Below are 13,730 nucleotides of genomic sequence, written 5' to 3'. Positions count from 1 at the left end.
GAGTTCTTACTAGATTAGTAAGATTCCTTACTAGATTAGTTTCTTTGTTTATGGGACTATATTAGTTACCTTGAGAGTGGATTGTTATAAAGCAAAAGTGTTATAAATCCTTTGTTTGATATATACCCACTTGCCAAAGGGCCACATTTCTAACTGATATCCTCATGTGCAGCCAAAGATCATGGGAATGCTCATGGAGAACTATTTAGAGAATGCTGCTTCCTGCCCCAGACTCATAGCAGGGGTTAGCTCATAACCTCCTCCCTTAGCTTGGTTCAGATTTCTCAGTATTTCAAGGTGGGCTTGGTGGTTATTAGTCTGGGCTGGGCTATTTCCTTGAGTATGGAGTTTTGGCTGAATCTGAAGGACGAGAATTAAAAGCTCTTCAGTAGTGCTTGTAGGAGTGACTACTGTCTACAGATTGGCTTTATCATAATGGGCAGGAGACAAAGGAGAGAATAGGTAGCTGCAAGTTTTCATACCATTAATGAGGGTTCCTACTGACTGATACTGGTGTCCATTGACTATTTATGTTTGAACTGCTGTTTTCTTTCCTGCTGTTTTCCTAGATCTTTTACATTCTTTTCTGGATGAAGTTTAGGAAGCTTAGTATTATTATCATTATCATTATTGTTAGTATTATTTTGTTCCATTTCACATATTTAGCTCCCTGTCAAGTTACCTTAGGAATTATGGGAAGCAGGGATTTGTCATTCTCACATATAAAGAAGGGTCCAGCTGTGGAAAGGAATATGTTCACGGGCAAGGTGGAAATATTCTTTATGACCACGGGCTGATAACTAGGCTCCAGGACAATATTCGGTTTCTGTGAGAAAAAAAAAAAAGAAGTTGAGTTATCACTAGTAATCCTTTAGTAATGGAAGTTTCATACTATCTCCCAGAAGAGATTTAGATAGATCACATGGAATTATGTATGGTAGGCCGCAGAAAGGTGAACCTACATAATCCAGAAAAAAAGATGGTTTTTTAAAAAAAATTCTTTTATTTCTCCTTTTTGGAGGTAACTAAGGTTTTAGACTCAAGGCCTTGTGCTTGCTAGGCTGGTGTTCTACCACTTGGGCCATACCTCATGCCCAATGTTATTTTTCAAGATAGAGTATCATACTTTTTGGTCAGGTCGGCCTTAGACTATAGTCCTCTCATTCATGCCTCCTGTACAGTTGGGATTACAGACATAAATTACTGAGCCTGACCTAGATTTCTGACTATCTTTTTGCCTCAGTGAAAACTTACAAAAATCCATGCTTTTGGATAGAACTATTATTACAGTTTTCACAGTATCATAAAACAGTCATTCGTGTGAAAGAATCCAGGTATCACTAGAACAGATAAACATTCTCCCCTTATGATACTCTGTACTTAAAATATTATTTGCAAACACTTTTAGAATAGCCAGTGTATGAATGCTCATAATTATTTCCTATATATTTTTCTTGATACCAAGAACAGAGTTGATATAGAAGCATCTTCTCACTCTGTTAGACATATCAGTTTTTACTTTTCAACTGGAGGAGGAAACTGAAATAGAGGAAACTGAATAGGTCTGGTCAACCTGGATTTTTCTCATGCTGATCTCAGGGCTCACACTTTTTCTTTTTTTTTTTTTTTGTCAATTGTGGGGTTTGAACCTCTTGGGTTCAAGACTAAGTGCTTTACCACTTGAGCCACAGTACCACTCGGGGTTTTGAGTGGTTAACTGGAGATAAGAACTTCTTGGAGACTTTTCTGCCTGGGCTGGCTTCAAACCTCAATCCTCAGATCTCAGCCTCCTGAGTAGCTAGAATTACAAGCATGAAGCACCAGCGCCAAGCTTCACATTATTTCTTGAATGATCTGTAAAGGGAATGTTTTAATATCAGTCAGAAATCATTAGAAGTCTCAATTGCTGGCTTCTAAGGAAGGCTAATCTCTGCACCCACCCTCTCTACCCCCATTATCCTTGGGCTTTTCCAACATATTGTTTCCTCCTTGTGCTAGGCTAACCATTTTTTGGTTTGCTTTCTCTCTTTGTTCTAATTGTAGTGAGGGCTTCCTTATTTTATATTTTGATCTTCCATTTTTCTGCTGGTATGTCTGGCACAGTTTTCCTTCCATTGTGGTTCCTGGGTCCTCAATCCTGGGTGAACCAGAATGACCAGCATCTGTTGGCTCACCTTACTCAGCTGTGCTAGCCAATGGTTATTTCAAGGGCTTGGTCTGGCGCTTGCCACACAATGCCAGCCTCCACTGCCGTCTTTCTACTGTTAACAACACAGATACCAACTCCTGTAGCATTTGCAGGTTGCATTCCCCAGTCTAGGGAGTGATGAAGCAGTACATTTAAGCCTACTAAGTAAAAGGCTGTATGGAGAATGGTCCATCCAGTGACCTTCCCTGAAGGCTGCTATGTCACTACAGATGTCTTTGAAGTGTAGAAGCCACACTTGGTTGGTTTTGGCAAGAGGCCATTTGAAGGTTAGTGATGAGAAGGAGCTGAAGGCCAGAGAAGCTGATCTATTTTAAAACGACCCCTTCTTTCTGGGCTGATTGTCTCCCCAAATATCAGCAGACAGAGGCTGCTGCTGGAACTTCATGAAGTAAGCAGGCTGAAAGTTTCAGTTGACCTTTTCAATCCCACAGAGATGTGATTTCATCTCTGTGGCTTATGAATGTTATAATCATAATAAACTAGATCAAATCTGAGGGAAGAAGTATGGAAAACCTGTTCTATAGGCAGGATTCTTATCATTATATTCTAATGCATCAACTCAGAAGCATATCCTTGAGCTGACCATGAAGAGAGAGAATGGATAATTGATATTAGACAACTACATCTGAATACTGAGACCTAACAGTCTCTCACACATGCCTGATAATGAACTTGCTTCATCCCTGTTATTGATTAAATGTGAACACAAAATGAACATTGAACACTACAGTTGTAGGATAGAGTTCAAACTTCTGGTATTTGGGGAGAAGGAAAGGAGGGTAAATATTAAGAGTAGGTATTTGTGACTCAATTCACTTTGTAATTTGATGATGAGAAGTTGCTGCCATATTCAGAATACTTGCAAGTTTTAATCTAATGATAAACCTCAATCGCAGACATTTAAGCAAAAATGTGCTACCCTCCCTCTGCCAAAAGGCACCAGGATTTAAAGAGAAGAGACAAAACACTACCTACATATTTTTATGTGTGTCTATGGGTATAGAAAGTAATAAGAAACTAAGCTGCATATTTAATGTACATTACCATGTCTTGTACAGGATAGCTATTCAAGAAATATTCATCAAATAGCTGTGTTCCAAAAAAATATGACACCACCAAATTCAGTATAGCTGGTGCCAATAAATATCTTTTCTGATTACTTCTAACAGAAAAATTGCAAACAGAGCCATGAATCTTAATAACCATAACAGGAACTAGTGCAGTATTTCCTTTTTACATCTCTCATTGAGCTTATTAGCTTCATATTCAGCTTAGCAGTCACTGAAACCCCATTCTACTGTCCTGGTGCCCACCTGCCTCTCAAGTATGCTAATTCAGAGACTTTATGCTGTCTTTTCTGCTTTATGGTTTTGCTTTTTTTGGAGGAACCCTAGGTAATTAGAAGTGAGTCCTTTTAACTGGTTTGGCTTTTGTACAGCAGCATAGATCATGTGATCGTAATGGCTTACTTAAGGCCAGGTCTTTCCAGTAGGCTGTGACGTAATCAGGGATGGACACCTTCCTATTGTATCCCTAGCAGCACACACTATGTCTGGCACACGACGGAGCTGAATAAACATTTCACTTATCAGCCAGCATGACTATCTTTTTGTGTGTGTGTGTGAAAATACTGTACAGAGGGGTTACAATTACATGGGCAAGATAATGAGTACATTTCTTATCAAGCATTATAGCCTCCTCCTTTCCTCCTTTGTTTCCCCTTCCCATACCTTCCCATCCTTCCCCCCCCCGTACCCTCCCCCCCGCAAAAACTCCCATGCTCTTGGATTGGAAAGATCAACATCGTGAAAATGGCAATACTTCCCAAGGCTATCTACAAATTTAATGCGATACCTATCAAAATTCCAACATCATTCTTCAAGGAAATAGAAGAGGCAATCCAGCATGACTATCTTGATAAATAAATTTGACCATTATAACCCTCTTCTTGAAGCCCTCCAAAAGCCACCTAGAATGAAACTCAAAATCAAAACCCACCATGTACAACTGAACCCTGACCTTTCTCCATAGAGACCTCCTTCTATCTTGGTATGTTTTACGTCCAAGGTGGCCTGTTAGTTCTTCCTGTTTATCAAGTTATTTCCTAGTGCAGGCCTTTGGCATGAAGGGTTCCTCAGCCTATAACTCTTTCCCTCTCCCTTGTCACCAGAAAAGCTTCTCTTTATACTTCAATCTCAACTTGAGACACTTACTCAAGGAAGCAGCCTGTGAACTCATGTCCCAAACCCACAGTTTCTACTCCATGATCTCAGGGTCTTATATCTCTGTTTATTGCTGGAGCTGAAAATGTTAATTTTCTAGATAGGATTTCTAGATAATTTTCTAAATAGGTTTGTCATGGCCAACCTCAGGTTACAATGCTGCTTCCATCTACATTCAAGTAGCTGGGAGTATAGGCATGCATCACAACATCTAGCTATGAAATGGCTTAATTTTAATAACTTAGTGTAGTAACTTCTACTGGTTTCTTCTAGCAACTAGTAACTTCCACTAGTTTCTTAGCTTTGATTGTATCCCTCTGGTTCACTGGAGTCTCAGTACAGTGTAGTCCTTAAATCAAAGCAAATGTTTTACTCATGTCTGTTTTGATTGGTAAATGATTCTAGGATGGTCAACTTCTACTGTGATGCCTCCTCTCCATCTTTGCCATCTTTATCTTAGCCCACCAAATGGACAGCCTCTCCCCTACTTTCCCATTTACTGCCTGGCCTTAATGTCCATGTAAAATTATAGACATATATAGTCTTATCCCATAAATTATAGAGTGCAAATAAATAATCACTTTTTCTCTAGCAGTATTAGGTGATTTACCCAGCTTAACTCCTGCCTCAATGTATCACATGAATAACAGAAATTTACCATTGTAGGGGTTTTGTGAGGGATAGCTAGGGAAATATATGTAGCTGGAGAAATAGATGTTATGAACATGGCTCAATGCTAACCAGTAAGAGGTATGCACTCTTACTATTATTATAATTATTGATATATTTTTTTGCTGGTCCTGTAGCTTGAACTCAGGGCCTGGGTACTATCCTTGAGCTTCTCTGTGCTCAAGGCTAGCGCTCTACCACTTGAACCACAGCATCACTTCCAGATTTTTCTGTTTATGTGGTACTGAGGAATTGAACCCAGGGCTTCATACATGCTAGGCAAGCACTCTACCACTAAGCCACATTCCCAGCCCCTTATTGATAATTTTAATCCCAATTCTTTGTCTGTGCTGCTTCTTCTAGGAGAAATAAAATGACTGGCACATATTTTCTTTGCTGAACTGCTCCTTCCCTATGGCCTTATACATCAAGGGGCAATGGAAAAAGAACTTCCACTTCAAATGATTCTACATTTAGATTCAGAATCCTTTGTTAAATATATATTAGCATCTGAAATACAGAAAAAAATGGGCTAGCTGGTAGGTATAATAGGATTTTGACTAATTTAACTTCCCAAATGAAAATGTGAACATGTTCATCCCTGCTCAGAGCACCCCACTCGCCTGAACACGGCCTTACTGACCTTCTCCAGGCGGTATGAGAGCTGCTTGCTGGAGAGCTGGATTAGAGGTGCTATAAACTCACAGATGATATTCACTGACATCACCAAGCTCTTCCCCTTCTGGGCTCCAACGATGGCGTGGCACACCAACTTTTCTTTAACTTTCTGTACACAGCATACATCAGAATCTTTAGAACCACCATATCTCAGAAAAATTAGTGAACCACCAAAAGCAAACTGATTCCAAACTACCATCATGAGAATATGAGGAACAAACACATTATGCTGAATAGTACAATTCAGGGATTGTTTTCACTTTACACCGTTTTGTTCTGGTTGGTTAAATATAGCTTTGATGAACTCTATGTTTATTTCTGATTGCCCCTGAGGATAAAATCAACTTGCATTCATCCATACATTGATCTGTATGAAATTTATTACACAGCAGGGGCTGTGTTCAGGTCTGGGTATATAAAATAATGATGATGAAGACAGATACAATTCTTCATGGGGCTCACAGTTCAGTGGTGGCTACATAACCTCTTATCCAATTAGCTGGGAATTGTGGTTGGATCAATTTTTCCCTTCATCCTTACATGGTTAAAAATCATGCATTAGAAACGACTATTTCTTTGGATTCAAGAAGGCGAAGGTTTTAAAAAATAGAATGGATCAAAAGAGAATTTATATCATGAGTAGCTTAGACTGAAGTGTGCTCAGGTTTGGGATGTTAATGAAATCAACTATATAACATGATTTGAAAGCACATTCTAGGACAATTTTAATAAAGCTTAATCTGAATTTAGTTTTCCAATAGCTCAGATTTAATGCCTTTTGAAAACATGCTCAACCCTTGATAACTGTATTGTAAATGTTCTCTTCTTACAGGCTCAAAGTGTCTTGAGATCAGAGACTGTGTCCTATTCATCATTTTATCCGCAGTGCCCAGCACAGTGTTTGTCTCATTATAGACTCTATAATGAGAACTTTTTCTGTGCATTGAGGATGCAAAGAGGAACTTTACCTGAAAATGCTCTGTGAAAAAATAGTACAAATGTACTAAAGTGGAACCCATGGCCCTTAGTAAAGCTAAGCAATGGATCAATTTTCTCATCTTCTGGGAGACAAATTTCTTACTGCTTCCTATTTCATGATAATTTGGTAAGACAGGCAGGAGCTTAAGAAAACACCATTTCTCATCCACAAAGTCTGCATTTCTAGGAGAGAAGCATCTCTGAAGTTACTTCAAAAGTCTTTCTTTTAGGTTTTTGGGAGTTTCCAAACTCCATGAGAGAAGGTAATAAATAAATACATCATGTGGGTATGCTTAAATGTTTTAAGCACATTCTGTGGTGATAATGCAAACAAGAGCAGAAATTTAGAGCTGCTGAAGATAAATATGTCTGTGTCACTGATGCACATACAATGATGTTTTCAAGTGTGATGCTGTGGTGGTCATGGAGGGAGGGAAGAGATCACAGGATGCTACAATATCTAGACAAAAGAGGCAGCCCTGAGTGTCTAATTAAAATGCCCTTTTATGAATAAACATTAAATGAATACTAACTGCTAATAGGAAGGATTTCTTTGACTGAAAACGGCATTTTCCCCAAACAGAAATTGACTGGCTTGGTCACTGTTGACTGTGGAGAGGAAAACCTGCTTTAAACAGTCCTTTAAGGTTAAGGTCATGGAAACCACAGAAACAAACAAAAAAACTGAGCACAGCTGAACCTTGAAAGCAGTGGATGCTGCCATGGTAACTCACCGCTGTAGGTAATCTTTGAGAAACCAGATTCTTTCTCAAATAAATATCAAGGGACTCTCCTAAGAAATAGATAAAGTACAGAGAGGATTTACTTGGGAGAAAAATAGCTTCTAAATGTGTTGTCCTCACCCTGGGAGTCGCAGAATACCCCTCTAGTGTCACATCTGTTGTCTGGCCTGGGTACAGCTCCATCCTAACAGGATGCAGCTGAAACACAGGGGTCTCTGGATCTTTGGGCTCCTGGGAGCCCCTGGGCTTTCCTTTTGTCATTTGTCCCTTTTTGTTCTGCTTTTCCTGGGGGTGGAAATCATCATTCATCCAGAACAACTGTTGGACTCGACGTCCTTTGTTGGTCAACTTGAAGTTATAATAGTAGATATCCAGGCTGGAAAAGAAGAGAAAGGCACTGATAAGAGTCAACATAGGGATGTTACACTTAGTTCTACATCCTTGGGAATTATTTACTCTTCTGAAAGTACTTAAAGAGCAAGCAACAAAACAAGGTACACCTTTTTGAAAAAAAATCCATAGGAAAACCAAGTCATGACTGTATTAGGACCCATTATAGTGATAGAGTGAGCTTGACTTTAGGAGTCCTAGACTTGGAGTCACAAGCCTGGATTTCTTCCCAGAGTTGCCACCACTCTGAGTGGCCATGGCTCCACACACTCTTAGTCTACTGTAAAGCATACCATAAGATAAATGAACATAGTTCATGTAGGAAGCCCTCTAACTCATGAGAAATGTCTTTGAGGTGAGAAAAGAAAGGAAAATGTTGACTGGATGGGGAGGATATTTCACATTGTGTTGACTAAAATTCTTCTGAGTAAAATATCTTGTGATGGCAGGCTCAATTTAAGTGGCACTTTGAAGTAGAATAAGACAATAAACCTAAGCAGAAGTAGGGGGACTGGACTGAAGTGGGCCAGGATACCATCTAGACTGGGTATTCCTTTCAGATAGATGTGTTTTGGAGATATTGCTATTTCATTCAATCCTTCCTTCTTTCCTTCTTTCCTATCATTCTCTATCACACCAAAATGTCTTAAGAATCTCCTGATTGCTTGGCTCTGTGAAGTAGTTGATATTGGAGGTAGGTTCAAATAGGTTGATAGAAATTTAAAAAATAACTGATTTATGGACAGTTTATATACTTAATTACCTATTTTTCAGGGGAAAACACCTAATCCTGAAACTATATTTTATTTTTTTAATACCATACTTTGCGATTTTTATTCCAGTTGCTTAGAAAATGACATCTTACTAAATAAGTAACTTGAAGCACCAAATAAATACTCAGAAGAAATATTTACCAGTTGTGAGATAAAGCCATTTTTCTCTAAATATGTGTCTACAGAACATGCTGAATGGGATATCTTTATCTGGCAGTTTAATTTTATGGCTAATGGTAAGTTTTTAGGAGAAATAATGAATACATGTTGTTTACAGAGTAGGTAGGGCCTTTGTTACTTATTCACATTACACTTTCAACAATCATATAAACACAGTGATTGAAAGTGTATTAACTTCAATTTTATAAAGATATAGAAGCACTGGAAAGCTAAGAGAACAGACCTCTATTTAGAAAGGGTAGTACATAGATTTTCTTTAGACTTGGGGTTATCTAGCATCTTCTGTAAAATAATAATAATAGCAATTAATAATCATATTTAGGCTTTGAGGGCTACATGGCTTCTGTCACAACTCTTTTTTTTTTGAGGTGTGCACATACTGGTGATTGAACTTAGGGTATTTTAATTGCTAGACTAGGGCTCTACCACTTGAGCCATGCCTCTAGACCCAACTAGTCAGTTCTTTGTGTGAAAGAAGCCAGAGACATACTTGCTATGTACTAATAAAACTTTATAGAAACAGGCAGTAAACTGTCATTTACCTACTCCTAATGATTCTTCTAACTGTTGCTAGCAACAGTTGTGTCTAAAAGAAAAACAATAGAGTTTAGGCAAAGGGATTAGCAGCTAACATCTACATTTTGCTTATACATTAATAGAAAATTGTTAATCTTCCACTTCCAGGCAATTTTGAGTTCTTTGGCACTCTTTGTAAGTTAAGGACTATAATTGCATCTAGAAGCATTAATATGCAATGACAAAATGTCTGAGCCTATGGACACTAAAGGAGGATTTTTATTTATATTTGTCGGTTGTAGGGCTTGAACTCAGGGACTGGGCACTGTCCCTGAGCATTTTTGCTCAAGGCTAGTGCTTTACCACTTTGAACTACAGCACCACTTTTGGTATTTTGAGTGGTTAATTGGAGACTTTTCTGCCTGGGCTGGCTTCAAACCATGGTCCTCATATCTCAGCCTCCTGAATAGCTGGAATTACAGGTGTGAGCCACAGGTGCCTGTCTGAAGATTTTTATGTTTATGTGACTCAAAACATATGATTCTTATCTAAAATAATACAACTCTATCTTTCCTGTTACTTAATTTGCTATTGGTTTTTGGTATTTTTAGTGGACAAGCACTGTTTTGTAGATGGAGCAGAAGGAAGGAAACACAGAAGACCCCTAACTGACGACTATTAGTCATATCTGTAAGAACTATGCATATGACTTGGTTTCAGGGACAGTTGGTCTAGAAGGCATGAGGAGTAACCAAAGAGGTCTATTCATAGTACTGCACCAGACCTTGTGGCCCAAATAATGGTTAACTGCATAAGTCTCTTGGAGAACCAGGAGTAAATCTTCACACATCAGAATTCAAACCTCATACGTTTAATATCTACACTAGATTGTTCTACTCAAAGCTATCTATACTGTAACACCTCTTATTTAAATATTTATACTCAGTAGCTTTTCCTGAGTAATCAGGTGAAACCAGATTGTAGCCATCTCAGTGCTATGGTAAGGAGCAAAAACAAGTCACTGGCTTTTCAATACTTAAGGTGATATATTTTTGATGTATTTTTCCCTTCCTTGGTAGACTTTATTTAGGTTGGCACTAAGCTGTATCTGTATTTTCTACATTTATGGGGAGATATTAGCAGTGTAATGAACTCAAAAAGGAGAATAATTGAGATTCTAAATTCATCATGGAGAAGTCACACATTAGGGTGTGATAATGTAGCGTGGAAAAGGTAACCAAGCTATGATTAGTAAATGTCTTCTTGCAGGCTAATGTACCCACTGGAAACCAAGAAAAAGTGAGGATAGGACAGAAGAGGCAATGAATATGTTAGTACTATTTAATTAGAAATATTTTTATGAGGTAGAGATGTTGCACTGATGTGACACATATGATATATACCTATAAAAATCAGTCCATGGTATTCCCTTACCTAAAATGTGCTCCCAAATCGAGTTCTGGAGCAAAAGGCTTATCTGAAACAATGGTAGAACCAATTCCTGAAGCCTGGACAGGGATCCGATAGGTATTGCTATTTTTAACGTCAACAACAACTGTGTCTTTGAATGTTAATATATCATTCAGGTTGGCAGTCAGTTCCAGGGCAATATCGGTTTCTGGGGGAACCATGCCTTCATAGGGTCCAACTGTCCACAGGGATTTTTTGTTTGCCTGCAAAACAAGACTACAAGTTAACAAGAGTACAAGTTAACAGGCTTTTCATTCTGCATATGTCAAAGCCCTCTGTGCTTCATTTGGCTGACACCACAGAATTTAACATCAGAGACAAACATTATGCTTTAGAATCAAAGCAGCTGAGTGTTTGTTGGCTTTCCTCTTTCTTTTTCCTAAAAAAAGCAATTTGATTCTGAAGGGCAAACCTACAATTCTACTTTTGAGTACTCTGTGAAGATTCTTTACATCTTTTTCCCATGATGACAACACAGTTCTCTAACAAGCTTATATTAATTATCCGGCTTAACCTCCAGATTCTGAGATACCAACTGAAAGGACAACATTCTTTATGGAATTTGGGAATTTTTAAAAGACACATTTTTTCAAATGCAAAGTTTCTGGTGAGAGTGAAGATGAACTACTTTTATTAATGAACACAATATAGGGCCATTGTCCTGATTTCTAATAATAATAAAAACTAATATGAACTTAATTAGCTCAAATTCCAAACTCACTTTGAAGTACATAATATGGTAGAGCTGCAAGGGACTCCTGCCCATCTACAATCTACTCCTTTTAAGTGCTTAGATTTTCGTAGTTCTCTCTCTCCTCTCTCTCTCTCTCTCTCTCTCTCTCTCTCTCTCTCTCTCTCTCTCTCTCTCTCTCTCTCTCTCTCTCTCTCTCTCTCTCTCTTTCATTAAGGTCATTCACAAAATAACACCTTTCAATAACACTGTCTTGACCATCACATTTTAAATTGCAACATGCCTCTAGCACTTCTTGTTATCTTAATTCTTCTCTGTCTTTTCTCTCCTCCTTATGCTTACCATCTTCCAAAATAGTGCTTAATTACTTATACCATGCTTACCTGGATTAGAGGCATGAGCCACCAGCCTGGGGATAAAGCTTTCATCTTTTGTTTATCTAAGGTATTTTGTAAGAGTGATATTTTTTCTCTTTTCTCTATGCTTCATTTTCTCCTGAGTTTTCTTCTAGTTCACCAATTCTCTCTTCAGTGGTTTATAATATGGTGTTAAAACTTATCTATTACATTCTTAATTTAGGGTTTTGGATTTTTAGATCTTTGTTCTTTTGTTTTTATTTTATGTTTTCAGCATTTATAACTTGGATTATGACATCTTATTAACTGTTTCTTTTAGTCTCTCTGAAAATTTGATGAGAAAATTGTTCTTAGGACTTTCAAGTAACAGAAAATATACATTTCACTTCCTTGTGGCCAAGGTGTTCTACAAAATAAGAAAAACTCCAAATATATCCTCTTTCCTAAAGAATCTGGCCATGATGACATAAAGGAAGAGCAACATGTAAATAATAAAAATGCAAGTTACAAGAAGTCTGGGACATAAGTGCTTCACGGAACTCTAAAGAACAAGATGCTATTCCAGGACAGAGGATATAGGAATTCTTTGTAATAAGTATAACCCACAGGATTTCCTTTTCACTCTAAATGTGAAATTAGACAACTATCAGTGGCATGTTCCTAATTATATTATGCTGTTAAAACTTCTAATTTATTCCACTCTAATGATATATGTAAGCATTTATCTCTAAAAAGTATCTTTTCTCTCTTTTTTGATAGTTACTTCTATTCAAGTTGGGTAGTTCTAGTTTATTTGGGGAAAGACATTATTTATGTATATGTATATTTATCCATATATGTGAATTAATCTTCATGTAAAACATTTAGTGATTAACAATAGCGCATTGAGAAAAGGCCAATAAAAGAGGATGGAGATTAGTGGAAACTTTCAAAATAATGACTAGAAGAGAATCTAGACTCCCCAATCCATTGGAGAAGAACTTGATTATTTCCTGGCCTATCTTCCTTGGTTCAACTCATAGTACAAGGGCTCAGAAGATAATTTATTTTAAAACTAATGTAAAATTCACTGAGCTCAACTTCGGAGGACAGTCCAATCTAAAACTATCCTTCTGGCATTTAGTTTCTAGAAAAAAGAAGAAAAGGAGAAACATAAAATATAGCATTCTGGCAACACAGGTATAATGGAGGCCATAAATCAGAAACTTCTGACAAGCTTAGGCTGGGTTTGGAATAGAGTTGTGCTGATAAACTGTAAATGGGAAGAATGTCCATTGCACATCACAGGCAAAAGTTAGAAACTGAGGCCTGGCAGAACATCACAGGAACATTTCCAGTACCGTGGAACATCACCCAAACCTAGAGCTGTCTCTAGTGCAGATTCAGAAACTGGATTTCATCACTGGGGCCCAACAGTCACTCTTTGAAGAAATGGCTCTTTGGTCTTACATAAGGAAAATCTAATATTTAAACCAAAATGCCAATTTTCCAATTTGCAACTGAAAACAAATCCTGTTAGACAGACCAGAGAGCTAGTTATATTTCCTCCTAGTCTAAAAGTATACATGGTAAATAAGTAAATTGTATTTCAAAAATTAAAGGAATTAAATAAAGCACTGAAGAACAATTTGTTGTATACAATTAGGATGTAGATAATGATAGAAGGAAATTTTAATTTTGGTATTAATGGAAATTGTAGGTTAAACTTTTCAGTCAAAAGACATTATTATGCAAACTCTTTGAATGTAGAACATCCATAGAGACACAGATATAGAAAAAAAAACAATTAAGCATTAAATAGTATTCTAGATGAAGTAGGACCTGGTTAGAGATATTATGATAATTGTATTTGAAG

General features: G+C 37.6%; 1 protein-coding gene across 6 annotated transcripts in view; it reads right to left on the bottom strand.

The window, feature by feature from the left end:
• The window catches only part of Hydin (HYDIN axonemal central pair apparatus protein), a 266,122-nt gene that overhangs the window by 113,596 nt on the left and 138,796 nt on the right, over positions 1 to 13,730 (bottom strand). For all 6 annotated transcript variants that reach the window (XM_070026253.1, XM_070026252.1, XM_070026249.1 and 3 more), the window contains 4 exons: positions 10,793 to 11,031; positions 7,620 to 7,875; positions 5,744 to 5,887; positions 683 to 826 (listed from right to left, as the gene is read on the bottom strand). In XM_070026253.1, coding sequence (XP_069882354.1) covers positions 683 to 826; positions 5,744 to 5,887; positions 7,620 to 7,875; positions 10,793 to 11,031 — 783 coding nt within the window. The remainder of the gene's footprint in view (positions 1 to 682; positions 827 to 5,743; positions 5,888 to 7,619; positions 7,876 to 10,792; positions 11,032 to 13,730) is intronic.

Source organism: Dipodomys merriami, unplaced genomic scaffold (genome assembly GCF_024711535.1).
Source record: "Dipodomys merriami isolate MVZ:Mamm:240054 unplaced genomic scaffold, mDipMer1.0.p SCAF_176, whole genome shotgun sequence".
NCBI lineage: Eukaryota > Metazoa > Chordata > Mammalia > Rodentia > Heteromyidae > Dipodomys > Dipodomys merriami.
The sequence above is the reverse complement of the archived record's forward strand: the minus strand, read 5'-3'. Positions and strand labels throughout refer to the sequence as shown.